At 43.3% G+C, this 22,707-nt stretch overlaps 1 protein-coding gene and 1 long non-coding RNA gene across 3 annotated transcripts in view; one reads left to right on the top strand and one right to left on the bottom strand.

The window, feature by feature from the left end:
- Nucleotides 1-22,707, top strand: part of EML6 (echinoderm microtubule associated protein like 6) — a 187,420-nt gene that overhangs the window by 131,952 nt on the left and 32,761 nt on the right. The window contains exons 21-27 of one of the 2 annotated variants that reach the window (XM_023746778.1): nt 458-599; nt 3,656-3,808; nt 3,976-4,107; nt 11,292-11,380; nt 14,092-14,268; nt 22,022-22,223; nt 22,321-22,447. In XM_023746778.1, coding sequence (XP_023602546.1) covers nt 458-599; nt 3,656-3,808; nt 3,976-4,107; nt 11,292-11,380; nt 14,092-14,268; nt 22,022-22,223; nt 22,321-22,447 — 1,022 coding nt within the window. Of the gene's footprint in view, nt 1-457; nt 600-3,655; nt 3,809-3,975; nt 4,108-11,291; nt 11,381-14,091; nt 14,269-22,021; nt 22,224-22,320; nt 22,463-22,707 lie in introns of both variants that reach the window. The other variant, XM_023746785.1, reaches the window with a different exon arrangement.
- LOC111823899 lies at nt 3,443-4,697 on the bottom strand. The gene is made up of 2 exons (XR_002826989.1): nt 4,493-4,697; nt 3,443-3,761 (listed from the first exon to the last, which is right to left on the bottom strand). It is a non-coding gene; the product is annotated as an uncharacterized LOC111823899 (long non-coding RNA).

Here is a 22,707-nt window from a genome sequence, read left to right as displayed (position 1 = left end):
CATTCAAAGGACTAAAATGGAAATAAATAGACAAGAATATTGCTGTCTAAGATAGGTAGTCTCTGCGTCTTTAGAATCTGGTTTTATTGTGTCATTGTGATCAATAAATTGTGCTTTATATATATAGTGCTTATCTGATGTCAAACAACAGATTAAAATGAAGGCACTTCATTATTCACCTCGATGTTTCTAAATAAAAAGATGTTTGGCATCATATAAAACAAAATTTATAAGCGACAAATCCCTACTGTGCTTCCTAAAGGAATGCTTTAGCATCATGTCAGCCCAGCTTTAGGTTCAAGTGAAAAGCGTATTCATTTTGGCTCCAGGAAGCTCTAACTGTGTTTATTCGTACTTGAACCTGTTTGGAAGACACTTGGCTGCATATGCTGCATGAGGCTGCCAAAGAGCGAGCCAAGACACACACACCGAGTTGTTGTCCTGTTTCTCTCCACAGGGGCACATGGAGGGAGAAGTGTGGGGGCTGGCAGCTCACCCTCTCCTGCCCATCTGTGCAACAGTGAGCGATGATAAAACCCTGCGCATCTGGGAATTATCCTCCCAGCACCGCATGCTGGCAGTACGGAAACTCAAAAAAGGTACACGACCTCGCCTTCCACATCTGCAAGAGTATTTACAAAGAACAGAACGGGTTGGGTTCATTCGTTCACTCAACTGATATTCTCTGACAGCACCTGTTGGATGCCCCCAAGTGTGTCAGGCAAAGGGAATTCAGAGTTTGTTGCTGCGGTCATACTTCCGCAGGCTTCGAATTATTCCCGGAGGCTGGCCTGATCTGTCGGTGCCCAGCTCCGTTACTCACTTGCTTTTCCTTGCACTTCACAGGCACTTGCCACCTGGGGGCAATATGTCCTTCCTCTTCTCCTCGAGAGCTGTGTGCATCAGTTGAAATGCATCAGCTTCTAAAACATGCTGTTTGATTGTATGTCTAACCGTCTCCAGAACTGGTTTTATTTGCTGAAAAATGAAAATCTGCTAAACAAAAAGTAATACTTAATATCAAGGAATGAGTAAATAGTATATGTATTGAACTCCTATATGCACTAGAACTAAGAGGCATACCAAGTACAAATGCAGCAAATATTTACTGAGTAGCTTCTGTGTCGCAGGCACTGAGGATCCAAGATGAATGGTCCCATCTCTAGTGTCAGAGATGGACAAGATTGGAGCAGAGTCCCAGCAACAGATGGTCCATTCAAATTGGGTAATGTGAGGAGAGTCTGAAAACAAGACTGTTTGTAAAGGGGTGGGTAGGGATAGTGCAGCACTGTGCAGCTATTAGCAGCTGGTACCTTCACCAGCCCTGGGCCTGAAAGGGCAAGAGGAGGGAGCGATCGCCGGAACATTGAAAGTGAGAGCTGTGTGAGATGCAGCCTGACAGCAGCTGTGACCATCAGCCGAGATTCAGCCACATGCAGCGACCCCAGGGAGGCAGCCAGGGGGATCCTTCCTTCTTCCATCCCTCCCTCCCTCCCTCCCTCCCTCCCTCCCTCCCTCCCTCCCTCCCTCTCTTCTTTTCTTCCTTCCTTCTTTCCTCCCTTCCCTATCTCCTCCCTCCCTCCCTCCCTCCCTTCCTTCCTTCCTCCCTCCCTCCCTCCCTCCCTCCCTCCCTCCCTCCCTCCCTCCCTTCCTTCCTTCCTTCCTTCCTTCCTTCCTTCCTTCCTTCCTTCCTTCCTCTTTTGTTTCCTGTCTATGCTCCCCCTTGGCCAAACCCAATCAGAAGCCAGAGGGCAAGAAGGCCCATTGATGCCGTCTGTACAGGCCAGCTCCAGGCGCTGAAGAGGGTGGAGAGAGGGTGTGGAGAGGCAACCAAAGATAATCTGGCACAAACCAGGTACCAGGAGGCGCAGAGGAAGGCCTGCTGCCAGGGTCGGCTTCATCATAGAAGAAGATGAGAGCTGAGGCCCAAAGGGTTTCTGAAAGTTGAGGCAGGAAAGGATGACATTGGGTCTGGCACTAACGTATTTGTTTTATAAGCAGAGAGACATGGGGAGTGTATTCTAGGAGAAAATGAAGGTGTCAGAGAGTAGTAACAATGATGATGGTGGCTAGTATTGCTGAGCCAGCGGCTGTGCTAGCACTCTGCATTTGGCGGGAACCCACTGAGTAAGGTCATTGTTACCACTTAGGAATTAGGAAACTAAGGCGCAGAGAACTTAAGTCATTTGCCGGAAGTCTCACAGCTTGTAAGTGATGGAACTGAATTGAAACCCAGGACATGGGGCTTCAGAGAGCACACCTGTGGCCACTGCATGGCACTGCCTTCTACCTTATTCCTCTCTTCCCACTGCACACCTGGCGTTTGTTAATGGAGCCAGGACTCCAGCCCAGGTCTGACCCCAAAGCCCATGCCCTTTACCACCACAGGATTGAATCCTTTGGCCGCTGATTTATATGGGGAAACGATGAACCAAGTCCTCATCGTGAGTGGCTTGAGTGTCAGACAATGGACTTTGTTCACTAGTTAGACATCAGTTCAAAAGAACAGTTACTAAATTATGTTAGATAAGATGACCATTCAGCCCAGTGTATAGCTGTTGCCCTGGTGTAATTATTAATAGCTCTCCCTTTCACCCAGAAGTGTCCAGGTTTGGACGATAAGTTATATGGTTAACCCAATCTGATAATCTCCTCAGGGGTAGGCTCGCTTCCTGTTCTTTCTGCACTAGCACCAGCCCTGACTCATCGTAGGTGAATAGCTGTTTGCTAAGCGAAGGGAGGAAGATACGATTGGTGAGCTGATATGAAGTTGTTGGTATGAACATAGCTTTCAGTATCCCACGAGCAGTGACTGAGGAGTGTGCATGGAAGCTCACAGGGAATGCCTTAGCACAAGCATGTCAAACTCAAAGGCTAACACGGGCCAAATAAACGCGGCATGCAGCTCGTGAGCCAAGAGTTTGACATGCTTGCCTTAGCACAAGGCCGCATGACTGTCCCATCCCTGGGGCCATGCTTTCCAAAGTCTTCAAAATAAGAATGGGGGGCATATTCTTAGGATTCCTCTTAAACATACCCACCAGAGTCCATACTCCTCATTATAAGTGTCTCCCTGTGACCCTACAAAACAGGAGAAAACATTGCTCACGTGGCAGCATCAGCCATGGTTAGTCTTACAGATGCCTCTTGAGAGAATGTTGTCCATATTCCATCCTTCTCGTGACAGAAGAGGCAGGAACAAAACCTTTCACCTCTAGAATGAGGCATCATGACCCACGGATCCGAGAACCGAGCAAGGTTCTCTAAAGCAAGTTTTACATGTACGGCATGATTTAAAAAAATAGTTTCTAGAAAGTTTGTTATAGAACATCTGTTCTTAAGTATCACCACTTTTCTTGGGAGCAAAGATACTAGTTATAGTAACCCTTGGGAAACCCCAGGTATGCAGATACCAAGAAATGAATGGATGTCCTCAAAGAAATTGAAAATGTGTGTTTACCATGGTGATCACTGTCCTTGGGTTTGGAGGGAAGAGATGATTAAATGATGTCGTTTTAGTTCTTCTCACGAGCAGCGCTAAAGACACAGCCCACGTTCATGTGTCAGCGCACACGCAGGTCTCTCCCGCTTTCCCCTTGGTTGTTGGGTAGTCAAGTCAGGCCTAACGAGCGTGGTGTTGTGAGTTCGTTTGCAGGTGGAAGATGCTGTGCCTTCTCCCCCGATGGGAAAGCCCTCGCGGTCGGCCTGAATGATGGGAGTTTCCTGGTTGTAAATGCTGACACGGTTGAAGACATGGTCTCCTTCCACCACAGAAAAGAAATGATCTCTGATATTAAATTTTCAAAAGGTAAAGATGACGGCAAAAACTTTCAAAAATGTATTGGGACAAAAAGTTACAACAGTGGACTGTTTTCATGATTTCCTTGACATTTTCCCCGTTCTAAAACGCTAAGTTCACAGAAGCCAAGTCTTATGTAAAATGTTTTGATAGTAACTGCACCTTTTTCTGTATAGATACAGGAAAATACCTTGCCGTGGCCTCCCACGATAACTTTGTGGATATTTATAACGTGCTTACGAGCAAACGGGTCGGCATCTGTAAAGGTGCTTCTAGCTACGTTACACATATCGACTGGGACTCTCGAGGTAAAGTATGCCGTGGCTTTTAAAATACAATTTTTGTTTTAAAAAAGTCGATGTTCATCCATATTGTTTCTAGCGAGGATGGCAGTTGTGTTTTAGAGAAAAACGGGGGATCCCACAATAAAATGACTGTAATTTGACAACCCAGAGGCAGCTGCTGTTCACACTTGGGGTATTTTTCATTATTATCGGTGTTGTTAATTCCAGCCATTAGTTGGAAGACAGTTGAAGATATCTGATGCCTCCCCTTTGAGTTCGCATGCTGTGTCCTTGCCTTGGTCCCTTCTTACTGCGCTCCTCTCCCTCCCAGTGCTCCACCCCCGCGCCTGCCCCAGGAGCCTCAGCAGTTTTCATCCTCAGCAGAGGTGGGGAGTTAGGTGCCACTTACCTCAAGTTTCTCCGCTCTCTAAAACTCCCCGCCTGCCCCCTGCCCACTCCATCATGCCCACAGACACCATGCGGACACGTCTGTTCACTTATCTAACAAATCTCGCTTCTGCCATGTGCAAAGTCTTAAGCCAGAAGTTGTGGGGGATCTAGAAGTGTGAGACATGGTTCCTGCTCTCCACAGCGTGTATGACTTGGTGAGGGAGACGTCCTAGTCCCTGAATAATACAAGGGTACAAACTGGGTAGGGCAAGGGAGTGAGACATGGTGAGTCACGGAGGAAGGGGTGAGGCGGGGCGGGGATGGGCAGGTCAGCAGTGAGCACTGCAGGTGGAGTAGCAGTGCTACAGGGTGGGGCACTTCTCAGTCCCATCCTGGGGGGTTGGGGGGTGATGTTAGTTGGGGGTAGGCCTTTAGGAAAGGGCAGGGTCCCACCTTTCCGGGAAGGGTCAGTCCACTGTGGTGGAAGAGCATCCAGCCCAGGGTGTGCTCTGAGGAAGAGCTCCCGGGAGAATCCACGGAGCCTTCACAGAAGGCGTGACCTTCGAGATGGATCTTGAAGAATGAGCAGAAATTCACCAGATTGCAAAGTCTAGGACGAGCATTCCAGGCTCAGAAAGAACCTGATGTCCCAAGACGTGGGAAGAACAGGGGTGATTAAGAAACAGTGAGTAATGCTGAGTGGCTGAGAGTGTGAAGGGAGTGAGTGTGGAGGGACAGACCGAGACAGAACGTAAAGGAACTTGGACGTCATGCCACGCAAGGAAGTCGGACACTGCACTTTATCCCATAGCATTAGGTAGCTCCAGGAGACGTGGATGGGGCATTCCCCACCAGCTTTTGGAGGGTGAGTGAGCCTGGAGTTGGAAAGCATCTAAAATAAACCAGGAAAAAGGGGGTAATGAGGGCCTCAACCAAAAAGGTCCTTTCAGAGATGCCAGAATATTTTATTTCTTGAAGTAGGAACCATAAACGAATCCTTCTGCCAAGACAGGTATTTAGTTGTAACTGTGCTTGCTGCCCTGGAATTTGGACTTTATCTAAACTTTACAACCCGCAGGCATATTTATGTAGTGCAATAGATAGGAGGGGAGAGGTGCAAGTCCCAACAAGGGCAAAAGGAGATCCGATAAGCCCCGCCCATTGCATGTCAGGGCCATGCTGGACACGGTGCCAAGGGCTTAGGCTGGCATTTGTGACTGGGCCGGGCACCAGCCGCCTGAGGACACAGCGCCTGACAGTCATCTAAGGACCAGGGAGGCTGAGGGGGCAGATGGAAGCAGCCACTTCGCGACCCCTTTCTTTGATATTCTCTGCCTTATTGTTTGAAAAACAAAAGCAGTGATTTCTTCCTATTTACTCTCTGGCTAATATGCCTAGATATGCCTTCTTGTGAGAAAGATTTAAACCAGTCAGGGCCAGCCTTATGTGACCATAGACTAGAGTATGGGGAATTTTATTGAAAATTCACCACACACACACACACACACACACACAAACACACACACACTCTACCTGACACAAGAAGTGAAATCCCACCACTACAGTGACCATGGGGGGACTAAAACCAATTCATTATTTATGTATTAGGGAGTGAAGAGATACAAGAAAATGGGACATAGGAGGAATAAGTTTTGATCAAGAAGATTTCTGTAAAATTATTATTATAATTTTTGTTTTTTAATCCTCACCCAAGGATATTTTTTCCATTGATTTTTAGAGAAAGTGGAAGGGAGGGAGGGGAGAGAGACAGAGAGAGGAAGAGAGGAATATCGATGTGAGAGACAGATCAATCGGTTGCCTCCCACACACTCCCAAATGGGGCTAGGGGTTGAACCTGCAACCCTTCAGTCCACTGAGAACACCAGCCAGGGCTTTAAAATTATTTTTAACTGTGAAAAAAGATGCATAACAAAATTTAACATCTTAACCATTTTTCATTTATTTTTTTTAATTTTATTTTTCAGTAACAGTTTATACTCAGCATTATTTTGCTTTAGTTTCAGGTGTACAGTATACTGTTAGACAGTCATATACTTTACAAAGTGATTTCCCCAATATTTCCAGCACCCACCTGGCACTGTACTTGGTTATTTCAGTATTATTGACTATATTTCATATGCTGTACTTTACATCCCTATGACTGTTCTGTAACTATAAATTTGTACATCTTGTTCCTTCACCCTTTTGACTCAGCCCTAACACCCCTCCCCTCTTACCATTTTTAAGAGCACAGTTCAGTGGCATTGAATAAATTCACATTATTGTGCAGCCATCACCACTATCCATCTCTAGAACTTTTTAAAAAATATATATTTTATTGATATTTTACAGAGAGGAAGGGAGAGAGATAGAGAGTTAGAAACATCGATGAGAGAGAAACATCGATCAGCTGCCTCCTGCACACCCCCTACTGGGGATGTGCCCGCAACCAAAGGGACATGCCCTTGACTGGAATCGAACCTGGGACCCTTGAGTCTGCAGGCCATCGCTCTACCCACTGAGCCAAACCGGTTAGGGCTCTAGAACTCTTTTCATCTTATAAAACTTAAAACTTTATACCCATTAATCAATAATTCCTCGTTCTCCCTTCCTTAGCCTCTGGCAACCACCATTCCACTTTCTGTCCCTAAGAATTTGATTACTCCACGTACTAAGTGGAATCACACGGTATCTGTCTTTTTGTGACTGGCTTATTTCACTTTGCACAATATCCTCAAGATTCATCCATGTTGTAACGTGTCAGAATGTCCTTTCTTTTTTAAGACTCAACAGTATTCCGCAGTATGTACACACCACATTTGGTCCATCCTTTCATCCATCAGGGGGGTTGTGTCCACCTGTTGGCTGCTATGAACGTGGTGTACAGTGCTTATTGTGTACCCAGTAGTGGAATTTCTGGATCAAATGATAAATCAACTTTTAAGTGAGGAACCACCACACTGCCTTCCACAGTGGCTACACAATTTTACATTCCCACCAACAGTGCACAAGGGTTCCAATTTCTCCACATTCTTGCCAACAATTGGTTATTTTCTGGAGTTTTCTGCTTTGTTTTGTTTTTGATATCAGCCATTCAAATGGGTGTGAGGTGGTATCTCACTGAAGTTGGACTCACATTTTGAGAGGATTATTTTTTTAATTCCTTGAATGTGTAAGCCCTGGGTTGAATGTTAGAGAGATAAAGAGGAGTAAATCCCAGGTGGAAAGAACAAGATCCTGGCCGAGATCAGTGGGCTGCCCCGTGGAGAGCCTGGGCGAAGGTCTATGTAAAGGCGCCCAATGTGGAATTGTCACTTTTGCAGGGAAAGAGACAAACTCACTATTTCCAAAATTCGCCCAAAGCCAGTGTCTGTGGTCCGGGGTGATGGAAGACACTGGGAGTTAAGATGCTGAGGTTTTCGAAAAGCCACCTCGCCTCTCTTCCTAAGTGGCCCCTTCAGTCAGATGAGAGGATTGACCAATGGTTTCTACGATTGAGAGAACAGAATACTTTTGATTTGGGAGGTGGGGTTGGGGGGCAGGGAGGCCATCTGGAGAATAACAGCAAGTGTGCCCGTGAATCTTCCTTGGTTTATGTCCAGTTTCATTCTCATGCGATGAGTTGTATTGGTATTTTTATGTTCCTGGTCTCTGTGTGCCGCAAATGCCTGACCTCGAGAATGTGCCAGGCTGCCTCAAGACCAGCCTAGCTTTCACAGCGGAGCCTCGAGGGTCTGCAAAGGATAGACCACAGAATTGAGGAGCAGGAATCTGTTTCATTCCTTTGATCTTGTCAAAAGAGTGAACACATTTGCCGGAGCCAGCTGGCTTCTCAGGGGTGGGGAATGGCACAGCCTGCAGCCTCTTGTGTCCATGGCAACCACAGGTCCTAGGAAAATCAAAACGTGCATCGGGCCTTTTTAGAAACAATAGCTACCCCTGAATACAAGAAAAAATATATATGGAGAGAGAGGCATCATGGAAGGATGTGTTCTGGCTGCTATTAGTTCATTTCTGGAAATATCAAGACTCTACGATCTTTTAACAATTAACAGTTTGAACCACAATAGTTCTCATTCCCATTTTCATTGCCAAGGGCCTGATATGTTTGGTACATTTAGCACCAATTTTAGAATTGTTCTAACTTGTAGATTATAGAGCAGCTGGGGCGATGTGTGGGAATCGTTTTGTGGACTATAAAGCTCTGTGTACCTGCAAGATGTGTGATGTCCTGAACCTGCTTAGAAATGAGGACATCTGTATCTTTCAGTTTCCTCATTCTGTGTGAGTAGACATTTCTAGTGAGTGGAAATGTGAGGATTCTGAAAGAATAGGGTTACCATTATTCAGGGGTGAGTTATCTATCCATGGGTTATACAACATTTTGCTCTTTGTTTCTGCTCTTGTCCTCGGAATATTTCAGTAGTTATATATTACACGGCAGCAGGCAGAGGGAAAATAAGTGGGGACCTAAATATTTCCTCTATGCCTAAAAAAAGACAATGAAATAACAGCAGTAAAGAAAATTGAGGGGGGGAAACACACAACACACACCCATAATTCCACCTTCCTAACACGAATAGTTGACTTAAAATTTTTTTCTTCATGTTGTTGGGTTGCTAGGAACCAGAAACCTACTCAGTCCAGCTTCAATTTAAAAATAATAATAAAGGATGAGTTTATGGAAAGACATAGGCCTATGGCATAGACTCCAATAACAGGAAGCAACATCTGCTTAGGAACTGGCTTTAGGAATGAACTGGAAAACCCAGAAACCAGGCCGGCAGATCCTCTCCCCTCCTTTCCTGCAGTGTTTCAGTGTCTGCCTTTGGCCCCTCTTCTCTGCACAGACAGACTTTCCCTAATTCGTTTGCACGTGGCCCACTCTCTGTTGCCCCAAAATGCCACCCTCAATCCCAAAGCTCGCTTCCAATCTCAGCACGGCACCCACTGAGTCAGACTCCAGATCCCAGTTTTCCTGGAGAGCATTGGTCCAGCCCAGCCTCTGGGTCACGTGGATGGCAGTTCCCAGGGAAGGGACCTGGCTAGGCAGGTCCCCACAGGTGTCTCTGTTCTACGAAGCACTTCTCATACTGCTCTCTTGTGTTTAGATTCTCTAATATTCTTACAATCCAAAAGTACTTCGCTGAGCTATTTTAAAAGTCTTTGGTTTGTTTTTCTAAGTGTGATCTTTGAAACTGTGGTGGAAACTGAGTTGTTAGGATCATCTGAGAATTGGAATCCTTTGAGTTTCCTGTGGCCAAATATCTCCTAAAATTAGCCACATTCAAAGAATGTTTTTATTGAATCCTTTAATCCTTTTCCACATCCTTTGTTATTTGCAATTTCTCTTGAGGGTCCTAAAATACATATTTGCTCATTGAAAAAATTTTGGTTACTCATTTTCTTAGAATGCCAAATAGCCAAAGCTAATTTAATTCCCTTTTTTTTTCTCATTTGTGTATCTATGTTCAGCCAGAAGGTCAGGAAAATGCCCATTTTAGTGGAAATGTTTTCAAATTCACTTGCTCCCCACAGCCAAGTCAAAACCCCCTCACCACCATGTTATAACTCAGTAAATTATAAACAATTGAGGTTTTCAGTTATGAACTAAGAGAACTTTGTTTTTATTATTTTTTATCATTTTTTGCAAAAAGTTTTAAATTGGTTTTTAGGGAGAGGGAGGGAGGAAGAGAGAGAGACACACATACACACACATATACTTCAATGTGAGAGAGAAATATTGATCAGTTGCCTCCCGCACGCGCCCTGACCAGGGATCGGACCTGCCATCTTTTGGTGCCCGAGATGACACTCCAACCAACTGAGCCACACTGGCCAGGGCGAGAGCCTTGTTTTTAATGAGTCACTTAGAAATAGGTCTATAACTCTGAAGGTAAGCCACTTGAGATTTCAGACCTAGGTGGTGTCCACTTGACCATTAAAGAACATTTAAAGAACATGATATAAACCCCACAAAGTTCTTATTTTGGTATTATTTTTTCAAGAAGGACATTTTAAGACTACTAGATATAAACAGTTATGGGAAAACAGAAAGGGGGGGAAATACTATGTGTGTATGTATATACATGCTGAAGAAATACTATAAAGAGTATCTTTTTGTCATTTAAATTTCAAGCCATAAAGGATTGTTGATGTGGTTGGAGGGAAAGTAGGAAATCTTACCTTTTTCAGCATTAATCAAAATGAACCCAAGATTATAAGTTTATATCACAGTGAAAGACTATTTTTGCTCCACATTTTGTTTTGGGAAAGTCTTGGATTTCTCTACAAATTTTCAAGTAAGGTGGGAGAAGGGAGGGGAATGAGCATTCATAGTTTATTTTGTGTGCCCTTATCTTCCTGTTTCTAAACTTGAAAGGGCACATTTAGAATTTAGACTGGAGTAAATGTGAATCCTTGCAGCAAGGCTCTCACTTCTGATGCTATAATTCTTGCCAAAGCAGTCTGCTCTCACTACATCTCTGCAAGGAGGCAACAGGGGAAAAAAGAGCAAAAAGTGGATTTTGTCAGGCTTTGGAAAAATAGCTACTTTCAGTGCAACAGATTAAAGCATAGCAAACATGATTCTTCTATTCTTGAAGGATGTTCAAGGTCAGATTTTATGAGATCCATATAGCTTTGGGATTTGTACCATGGCATGTAATTGCCTTTACATGTAGTTCTGGAATGTCTACCATGTATTTACTCAATTCATGAAACTTTGACTAAAATGAATAAAAATAGTTGTAGCTACTTTATAATAAAAAAATAAGTGCAGAGCTTAATCGTCTCTCTACTTCATTCTGTCATAACAGGGAAATTATTGCAAGTTAATTCGGGTGCCAAAGAACAACTCTTTTTTGAAGCTCCGAGAGGCAAACGGCATATAATAAGACCTTCAGAGGTAACAGTCGTACACAAAGCTTTAAAAAATATATCTCATGAAGATTTAATATAACCAATCAATTCTTGTCCACTAATATGTGCGTTATATTTTTAATAAAACCTAACAGTTGTTATCCACTAATATGGGTTACATTTAGTGTACCTTTATGCTTGATAGTTTCTTAAATCTGGTTGCTTAATCTGGTTTCCTGCTTTCTGGGGATTTAAGTAGCAATGCACAGTTCAAATTCTCCTTAATTTTTCTGTGCCTGATGACAACAACCAAAATGCTACATATTCTTAGCATTTAGATGCTACATATTCTTTTTATCCCATTCAACATGTTGTTTTGTGCAAAGCTCCTTATAAACGTAAATTTTTGAAACATACTTTCTCAGTGTTTACTATTTGTAATAATATTTTCTGCAACAATAATAAGACAAATGATCTTTCAGAACAAAAGCTGTCCAACGATCTGGCTATCTTGATTTATCAAACTTTCTTTTTTCCTTGTTTTCCTCATGTCCTTAGGCCCATACATACTTATTGTTAAAATCAAAGCCTAGATAAAATGTTTGAATCCACAAATTGCCTCCTTCCTGAAAGCTAGCTGCCCGGTGCTTCCATAGAATGACCCTCATGACCAAAAGGTCATTGCCCGACTGAGCTCTAAGAATGTCCTCTTAGTCCCGGGAGACAATCTGACTCATTTATAGGCAATGTAAACTTTGATGAAAGAAAAGGAAATATTGCTTCCTTTGAGGAAAAGTGGGTCAAAGTACTACTGAGGGATAAGCACCTGCCTCTCTCTTCAGTTTGCCAGTAAACTATCCCGGTATTGTCAAGTAGTCCTGGAGACAATTGGACACACACACACGTTCATAGGGTTTTCATCATTTCTAAAGGAAGTCTATGTGCAGTACTTAGGAAAACAAGTTGTTGTACATGATGACACTGTATTAATGGAAATTGTTTACTGATCAATTGGTCTCACACCCCCAATTCCAATTTATTCACCTCTGATCAGTCCTCATTTTAACTTAAAAAAATAAATTTATTGGGGGTGTGATTGGCTAATAACATTATATAGGTTTCAGGTGTACAATTCTATAATCCACCATCTGTATATTGTGTTGTATGTTCACCAGCCAAAGTCCGTCGTCATATATTTGACCCCTTAAACTCTTCATCCTCCCTTCACCCCCTTTCCTCTCTAGTAAGCATCATACTGTTGTCTGTGTCTATGAGTTTGTTTTGTTTTGTTGGTTCGTGTGTTGCTTTTTGTTTTCTATCCCACATATGAGGGAAATCAAATGTTTCTTGTCCTTTTCTGTCTGACTTTTTCACTTAGCATGATATTCTCAAGCTCCATGTGTGTTGTCCCATATGGAGAAACATTTATAGCCTCGAGTAGGGGATGTTTCTAATTGTGTCATTCATTCCCTGAACATCTGTTGAATGTGCCAAGCACTTCATATGCCTGCATTTTAATTTTCTTAACAGCCTTGTGTGAGGGTTGTCAATCTCATTTTACATATAGGGAAATAAAGATTCTAAGAGAGTAGGAAGTCTGTGGAGCTGTGATCCCAATCTGGAGGGCTCCGTATGTGATTCTACCTGGCTATCTTCTAAATATTAAGCATCATTTTTACATCACTTCACCTTTATTTTCCCATCCTGTTCCAGTGCCCCCAAATAAATACACTAAAATAAAGTGCAGTTTAACCAAATGATGGGGGGGGGGGGAATGCAACTTGATATAGATGAACAATTATTATGTAAAAGAATATGCATAAGAGGGAAATTCATGTTATAAGGCTTCCTGAAATGGTATACATTCATATCAGTATGAACTGCTCTTCAGATAGTCTCTCCAGAGCATAAAGAATATTAAGCTAGCTGCAGAATCTGATTATTCTTTCCTCCAAGGAAGCATTCCATAAAAAATAAAAAGTTATGTCTTATAACTTTTTAAAATAGTTTGCTAAATAATCAATCTCCTTAATCAGTGTGCTCAGTGGTTTTAACTGGGAGCAAGGGCCCCAGGGTCATTGGGGATGTCTGGGAACAACTTGGGGAGGGGGTGCTACTGGCATCCCATGGGTGAAGGACAAGGATGCTACTAAACATGTTACTATGCACAGGACTACCCCTGACAATAAAGGATTGTGCAGCCTGAAATGTCAATAGTGCTTTCACTGAAAAACCTTGATCTAGCTTATATGGCTTATCTATAATAATAAAAGCATAATATGCTAATTAGACCAGACATCCTTCCAGATGACCTTCCAGACAAAGCCAGGGCTGCAAGGGAAGCCCGGGTCCCAGGTGCCTGCCAGCGGCCAGAGGGAAGCCCTGATGGACCCTGTTGCTGGCCAAGCCTAGGGACCCTACCCATGCACGAATTTTGTGCACTGAGCCTCTAGTACAATGATAAATATCTAGGTAAGAACTAAAGAACGTTATCAGATTTCCATAATTCCCAAAATGTTAATCTTATCTAGAGAAGTCTGTGTGGATATTTGACTGCAGTGTTGATTTATTAAGACAATGCATGTAGCACTTTAAAATGCAACTTAGAACCGTGTACCTCAGCACTCAGCACAGGTGCCTGATGTGGGCAGAGTCATCATTTAGCACTAACTCAGCCTCAAAAGGTTCCTTTTAAACAAAACTAAAGATCTCTAGGCTGTGCAAAAATACATTAATTTTCTTTTCCTTCTTTTTAAGGTTGAAAAGATAGAGTGGGACACGTGGACCTGTGTCCTGGGCCCCACCTGTGAGGGGATCTGGCCCGCACACAGTGATGTGACCGACGTAAATGCTGCCAGTCTCACCAAAGACTGCTCCCTCTTAGCCACCGGAGATGATTTCGGGTTCGTCAAGCTTTTTTCATATCCTGTCAAGGTAATATTGCACGTTTATTATATATACTTGCTCAGTCTCATTAATGACCCCAAATCTATGTACTATATCTAAGTGGATTTTTAAATGTTGAAGGCATAGAAATCAACAATGTTGTCTACAGCACTGTCGTTATTTATGCTGTATGAAAACCTTCATGATGGTATGTTTACTAATTTGAGTCAGTCTGTGGCATTGAATTTCTCCTTGAAAGGCCTTCATTGATCATCAAATCCAATACCTCACAAAATGGCATGTAAGAATTTTCTTCAGAACCTCTTGGACCTGTGTCTTTCTAACATGTACTAGCATACTTCCCAAGATGAAGAACTCCTTACTTCCCGAAGCAGCCCATTCATTTAAAATAGATCCAGTTGTTAAAATGTTTCTGTTCTAGATTGAGCCGAAATGTTTTCTCTTTAGCCAAAGTTCTGCCTTCAAAATCATCATCGGTTAACTCTGGTCCTCTAACAGCCGCATATGTAGGAGGACCACCTTTGACTTCCTAGAGCAGTGATGGCGAACCTTTTGAGCTCGGCGTGTCAGCATTTTGAAAAACCCTAACTTAACTCTGGTGCCGTGTCACATATAGAAATTTTTTGATATTTGCAACCATAGTAAAACAAAGACTTATATTTTTGATATTTATTTTATATATTTAAATGCCATTTAACAAAGAAAAATCAACCAAAAAAAATGAGTTCGCGTGTCACCTCTGACACGCATGTCATAGGTTCGCCATCACTGTCCTAGAGTCTCATTCTCTCCAGACTGCCATCTCCAGGTCTTCAGCCATTCCCCATTTGACATGGTTTCCAGTTTCCCCTCCCTGTAAGCACACTCCATTTTATTCCATTTCAAACTGTCTCATCTAAGACTGAACTCGGTGCTTCAGATGTCATCTGAGCAGCTCAGGGTACAGTAGGACTTTCATCTTCTTGTCTTGATTTTATATTTGTTTTAACTTAAATTAAAATGACATCAGCTCTTGGTTGCCACACTATACAATCGAATCATATACGTCATTGCCCAAAATGTTCAGGTTATAACCCCATCTTACACAACTGACTTTCTAAATACTGAGGACAGAAGTTCATATTTGTACCAAATAAGACTTATCTTGTTTATTTTATCTCATTGTTCCCACCTGTCAACATCTTTTAAATACTTCCTCAGAGTATTTACTTTCCCTTCCAGCATCAGGTCATCCTCTGGTTTCACCAGTGTGAGCTCTAAGTCATGGAAAGAAAAAATATAAACTAGAACACCCAACTGCCTCCACCAGGAGCTCCCATTCAATCTGACATTCTGATGTTAGTGCGCACATTTAATTTCAGTTCTTCAGTCAGAAACAGACATTTACCTCTCTCTGATTATGCTGTATTGGACCTCACCTTTCCCTCGCTAGTGCAACAAGACATCACTACAGACTTGGCACATATCTTGCTAAAAGCCAGATTGAGTGTGTCTCTGGTGTCCCTAATCTCCCCTTCCAACAAACCAACCAATGGAAAATGTGGGGTTAGTTCACAGTGAAGCCCTGTTGCTGCCCAGTAATCATTACTTCCTTTTCCAAGTGCTTAAAAGACCTTCTGTGTAATAATTCACCCTAGAATTTTCCAGAGTTTGCATCAACTCATGAATCAATATTTGCCAGAGTCCACTTGTTTTCCCATTTAGATACAGGAGCCTTTTTGTGTTCGATGTCGCCTCTCCTGGTCTCTAAACTCGTTGGGCATTCCTGATTTTGTTTCTGTGGTCACATTGCAAGGTACCTGTACTCAGGTACATGAGCTCTGTTTTGTCCTTCCTGGTTTGAAGAGCATTCTCTTTAATAGAGGCCGTAAGTCTGCTTTCTGTTCATATTAAACCATCTGATCTAAGAAGGGTTCCTAGCGTTCTGTATTTTTCTTTTAGCCCTATATATAGAAAATCCTTTTCTGTTTTCTTAGCTTTTTGCTTTAATATTCTAAAACTATATCAAAGTTGTCAGTGCAAGACTTTTGTATTCCCCTTGGTTTTCACTCCTCTTTCTCATTTGTACATTTACCTGAACACACCAGTTCCCTCCACAGCCCTTTGGGTATCTTTAGATGCCTTCCTCTCTCCTCTTTCATTTGTTAATATCTGGTTAGGAAATAATTTTTGGTGGTCTTTTCTGAGATTCACTCCCAGTGATCATCACGTCACTGTCAGTTACCAGCCCTTCCTATTTGACCAGAATTCCCTTTAATGTAGCATTTTTCCTTGCTACTTTTACATTACTTGAAATGAGACTGCTAGCTGGACAAGTTAGGGATGTCCTGGTATTAGTAGACTGAGGTTTGGGCCTCTATTTAGATAGCTGAAATCCCCAGAATGCTATTGCATCATGCTCCAGGGCTAGGTTTATTATTGGTCCTGGAATTCATCACCTCCATCCCCGGCCTGACCAGGTGTGCTGTCTATAGTAATGTCACCCTGTGTTCCAGGAAGGTTCCTCAGGGACCACCCCAGGAAACACAGTAGGGGGCAGTGGGAGGGGCCTGCGGCCCCACCTCTGCTTCAACTAGTCATTGTGTTTTGTATTTCATATGTTGATTCTCTGTGTAAGATTTTTTTACAACAGTTTGTTAGAAAAAATTTCAGCCCTAACCGGTTTGACTCAGTGGATAGAGCGTCGGCCTGCAGACTGAAGGGTCTCAGGTTCGATTCCGGTCAAGGGCATGTACCTTGGTTGCTGGCACATCCCCAGTAGGGGGTATGCAGGAGGCAGCTGATGGATGTTTCTAACTCTTTATCCCTCTCCCCTCCTCTCTGCAAAAAAAATCAATAAAATATATTAAAAAAGAAAAAAGAAAAAATTTCAAACATACAGTTAAGGTGAAGGAATGATACAGTGAACTTCTAGGACCCCACCACCTAGAGTCTACAATTCAATATAGATATAGACATCAGGATACTTACCCCTAATGAGTTCCTGTGCATATAATTACCTAGAGTTCAACATTTATTTGTGGTATATTTTAGGTAAAATTTATATATAGTTGTAATGCACAGGTATTAAGGTTCCTTTTGATGAACTTTGACAAACACACCTACGTAATCCAAACACCTATCAAGATAAACATTATCATCACCCAGTAAGTTTCTTCATGCTCCTTCCAGGCCAATCTCTACCCCCACTTTACCCTCAGATGGAAAAAAAATATTCCAGTGTTTTTCATCATAGATTAGTTGTACCTGTTCCAGAACTTCATATAAATGGAATAGTCAAGTAGGTGCTGTTTTGTGTCTGGCTTCTTTCACTCAGATGCTGTTTCTGAGATTTCTGCATGTTGTTGGTGGCTAAGAACAGTCTGTTACATCTTTATAGCTGAGTGGAATGCCATTGTATGGACACCTGGTTTTTCCACTGTTTGGTTATAATAAAGCTGCTATGAACATTTATGGACAAGTCTTTGTGGGCATATGTTTTCTTTCTCTTAAGTAAATATGTAGGAGTAGAATTTCTGGGTCATAGGAGAAAATGTGTATTTAACTTTTTAAGTAACTGCCAGACCTTTTTCCATTTTCCATTCCCACCAGAAATATAAGCAAGTTCTAGCTGCCAACATCAGTGTTGTCAGACTTGTAAAATTTAGCTGTCCTGGGTGTAGGTAGTATGAGGGCTTCGTGTTTGTAATTTGCATTTCCCTGATGACTGATGATGCTGAGGGCTTTTCATTTGCTTATTGGCCATTTGTGAAGTATACCTCTTTTATCCATTGTTTTAAATTGGATTACTTGTCTTTTTATTCCTCAGTCCTACTTTGTAAGATTTGGTTGAAGAAATAGTTTCATAATTTGAAAGCATTTGAAAACCATTGGCTAATATTAAATAAAACTCCTTGATAGTATCACTTCTCTTCCTCCTCTTTTTTTTTAAATATGATTTTCTGGCACACTTTTCCTTCCAAATACATGGACCCAACCTGATGAATGTTTCCATCTGTCTAGTTACACTCCCCCACTGCTCTGGGTATGTTAGACAAAGTTCACCATCTGTTATGGACTGAATGTGTCCCCATCAAAATCCAAATGTTGAAGCCCTAACCCCCAATGTGACTATATTTGAGAATAGGGCCTTTCTGAGGACAATTAAAGCTAAATAAAGTCGTAAGTGTGGGGCCCAGATCCAATGGGATTAGTGCCCTCATAAGAGACACCAAAGAGGACATTCTTTCTCTCCATGCATAAATGCACCCAGGAAAGGCCATGGAGCCCACAGTGAGAAGATGGTATCCATAAGCCAGGAAGAAGGCTCTCACCAGAAACCAAAGTGACTGGCACCTTGACCTTAGATGTCCAGGCCTCCAGAACTGTGAGAAATAAATTTGTTGTTTAAGCCAGCATGTCATATTTTGTTATGGAAGCCCAACCGGACGAAGACAGCATCCCATTGCAGTATTCTAGCACTGAGCTCCATGTCATCAGGTGTTGGTGACACCTATGGGATCTAATCACCACACATATCTCTCTGTGTCCAAAAATCAAGTTCCATTTATTAAACTCTCAAGTTATGTCTTCTTCTTGGCCCTTTCCCTTGTTCTCCTTTCCCCTGAGTTACTAGGCATGTCTTCCAAGCATTTTTCTTCCATGACAATCATGGGTCCTTGTATAATCAGTTTCATAGTTTAAAATCTTTGTGATGACATTAGTTCCCTGACAATCGCATGTTTTCCTGCCTCCACGAGATAGACTCTCCTTTGCCAGAGCCCACCCATTTTTCCAGTTAAACCACATGCAATGCTGTCCTTCGACACCACCTATATAGCTAGCTGATTGCTTCCCTTATCCGCCCTTCTTTTTCAAAGCTATGCCCTTCCACTAGATTGGAGAGGTTAAAATATCACCATGTCCTCCATTCTAAAGCTAAACTACCTGGTTCAGGTGTTGACTCTGATATTTATTAACTGTTTGACTTAAGGGGAGTTTCTTAGAATCTTTGTGACAGAGTTGGTCCTCTGTAAGGTGGGAACAAATCTTTCTCTAATTGGATACTATGCCATTATACAAATTAATACTTATAAATATTTTGAATAATGCTTACCATATGGGAAGTATCCCAAACTTTTACTTTTTGATGTAGTTGTTGTTATGTCATTTTTTAAAATTCTCACCTTTTTTTAAAGCCTCTGTGGACTTTGTCATTCCTAAAGATGCCACCTACTCATCTAGAAATTAGCTATAATTCAGTGTTTAGTATCAAGAACTTGTATGTTGATGACCCTTTGTTGAATTTCTTCATTTGTATATTTCTTTTCTCTCACAAAACTGTAAAATCACCAGTAATTTAGCGACTTCATATCCTCCATTAGAAAAGTGTAACAAAGGAAACTTAAGGATAAAAAATATATCTTACCATGTCATTTTCATTTTTAAAACCCATCCTCAGGTTCTTCAGTTTCTTTCTCAGAATGTCAAAGGCTCAAGAGAATTTTTAAAGAGAGAGAAAGAATGGTTCTTCAAAGAGGAAAGTTTTTCATATAGAGAAACTGTATGAAATGTGAATGTGGGGAGAGGGTACATAATTTTCATCATATTCTCAGAAATTACTCACCTAAAAACAGTTAACTGCTCTGGGGACATATTTCAGATTATCCATATTTTTTGTAAATATGTTTTTATTGATTTTCTTAGAGAGGAAGGGAGAGAAACATCAATGTGAGGAAGAAACATTGATCTGTTGCCTCCTGTACACACTCCAGCCTGCAACTTGGCCATGTGCCCTGATCAGGAATCAAACTGGTGACCTTTTGGTGCACAGGACGATGCTCAACCAATTGGGCCACACTGGCCAGGGCAGAGTCTCCATTCTTTCAGTATTTGGTGGAAGGGGAGCATCGTGGTAGTGAGTCCTGATGTCTGTAACAGAAATGCAGGATTTGGCATGATGACCCAGAAGGACAGTGCGTCTGACTGGCTGTGCCAGCTCTTCAGGAGGCTCCTCCCATAGGCCCTAAGAGGACCACCAATCACCCCTGCCCGCCTCTTCCTCCTGGGGAACAGCTGGTTTCCTGAACCTTCTGATAACTGTGAATTCCTTTTCATTGTTCCATGGAGCAGTAATCTTGCTTCCTATTGTGAGAATCTTGAATCACCCTTTGCTGGAATTGACTCCAAAACGTTCCCTTTTTCTTACCCCTTTGGTCCACTTTCTTTGCCTCTGCAAAGATTCTAATTGATCATCCCCCCCCCCCACACACACACACCTGATATTCGTATATTGGTCCCTGATATTCCTCCCCCCTCCCCGCAACCTTTCTTTTTGGATTCTTTTTTCCACCCCCATCTAAAAACCCTGTGTTCCTTCATGTAAGTGAGAGCATGGAGAGGCATTTCTCAAGTTCTTTTACTTTCTCCTTCCCTCAAGAACCCAGCTTGCATAATGGTGTGGGTCTTGCTTCCAGCAGGAAGGCCGGCAGCACCCACAGCGGCAGCCACCGTGACTGTCCTCTTCGCGTCCGTGCCTCTGGGTCTCATCTGGTCACATGGTGGTTCCCCGTGGAAATCCTTATTTGGCTCTGCCTATTTGCTTCGTAAGCTAGTGGCTCTGGAGGGCTTCCTGGAAACGCTGCCCACCTGCTTGCTTCCCTCATCCTCTAGACTCAGCACTGGGCTGAGCAGTGGGCGGGTCCACTCTGCTGGCAGGTAGGGTCGGCCAGATCCACAGAGATCCGACCAAGAGTATTTTAAAGGCACACACTCCCCTGCACCTGTCTCCTGCCGCCTGCTTGTGGCGGTTTCAGGTTCCCCAGGGCGCGGGTCCAAAACCCCCTGGGAGCCTCTTGTCAGTTATTGAATAAAGCGTTCATCTGGGACACTGGTGGCCCTCCCAGGACTTCAGAAAGCACATGCAGCTTCCCACACTGGGAGGTATTCCCCGGGAGTCGCCAAGAGGATGGAAAAACTCTCCCTCTTTAAATGGCTCCCGCCGGAGCTGTTTTTGCCAGCCAGACTCTGGCTCCTGAGCCAGAAATGGAAGCCGGCGTCTGATGTCAGCTGCAAATCCCCACCACTTGTCAGGGCTGCCCCGGGTGAGCAGGCAGCCACCGCTCACATTCACTTGTCCTTCCCCTCCTGGGGTAAGCCCGGCGGGGCCTGAGCGCGCTCTCGGAAATTGCTAATAACCTGGGTTCTGTTTACTCGAATGTGTTTGTTGAAAAGCGGCTTACTTTGTTTTTAAATCAATTCCTCGAGTGCTTCCAGTGTTAGAAATTGTTTCCAGGGTCTGTGGCAGAAACTGGTGTGTGTGTTTCAAATCTTCCTTGAGGCCCCAGGATTAGAAGTCCCTTGCTGGTCAGCCACAGTCTGGGCTGTGGTACAAAAGCCACTGTGGGGAGTGACTGGGAGGCCACCTCTGATCTCAAATGTCAGCCAGACTCACAATCAGGAGTTTATGCCAGAGACCTGGGGAGAATCCACATTTGATATTTGAGAGAAACAAAAACAAGCTTCTTATACTTCCTTACGCTCCCAGAAATAGCTTCTGTAGTCCAACATTTTACTTGTTCCCTTACAAATTTATTGGGGACCTGTGGTGAGCCAGGTAACGTTTTGGGGGAAAGGAGACCTGTTCCCTGCCTTCATAGAGCTTACAGTCTAGGAAATTGCTGCTCAGATGTTTCATTCGTATCCAGTACAAGCCACTCTAGAGAATAACGTGGATGAGATAATCCCGAGTCAGGAGCAGTGGGGCTCCCGATGGGGTAATGGCCAGTTTCTGGCTTCACAGGGCCAGCACGCGAGATTCAAGAAGTACGTGGGGCACAGCGCCCACGTCACCAACGTGAGATGGCTGCACAACGATTCAGTGCTGCTCACGGTAGGGGGCGCCGACACGGCCCTGATGATCTGGACCAGGGAGTTTGTGGGGACGCAGGAGAGCAAGCTGGTGGACAGCGAGGAGTCGGACACCGATGCAGAAGAGGATGGAGGTGAGTCCCAGCAGCCACGTGCCACCCGCACCTCCCTCCCCACCCCCTCCTGAGCCATGGCAATCCAGCTCCACTCCCCACCTTCCTGTCTTTTGAGGCTATGACAGTGATGTTGCCAGAGAAAAGGCCATTGATTACACCACCAAGATCTATGCCGTGAGCATCAGGGAAATGGAGGGCACCAAACCACACCAGCAGATGAAGGAGGTTTCCATGGAAGAAAGGTATGGTGTCGCCAGGTTTGTTTGCATTTGTCATACCTGACGACGAGAAACTCATGTAAACTGAACCACAGTGCATTTTCTTTGCCCTCAAAGATGCTACTTAAGCTAGTCTTTTACGTGTATGCACAGTCTTAACCTGCACACGAGCTTAATTTGGGGAAAGTTGCCCACAGCCCTCAATATGTGGCAAAGGGTGGGTTACTCTTTGCCAAAGTTACTTATGGAATGACTTGAACAGACATGAGATGGGGTTGGACTAG

The sequence above is a fragment of the Myotis lucifugus genome, unplaced genomic scaffold, assembly GCF_000147115.1.
Source record: "Myotis lucifugus unplaced genomic scaffold, Myoluc2.0 scaffold_6, whole genome shotgun sequence".
Classification (NCBI taxonomy): Eukaryota; Metazoa; Chordata; class Mammalia; order Chiroptera; family Vespertilionidae; genus Myotis; species Myotis lucifugus.
The sequence above is the reverse complement of the archived record's forward strand: the minus strand, read 5'-3'. Positions and strand labels throughout refer to the sequence as shown.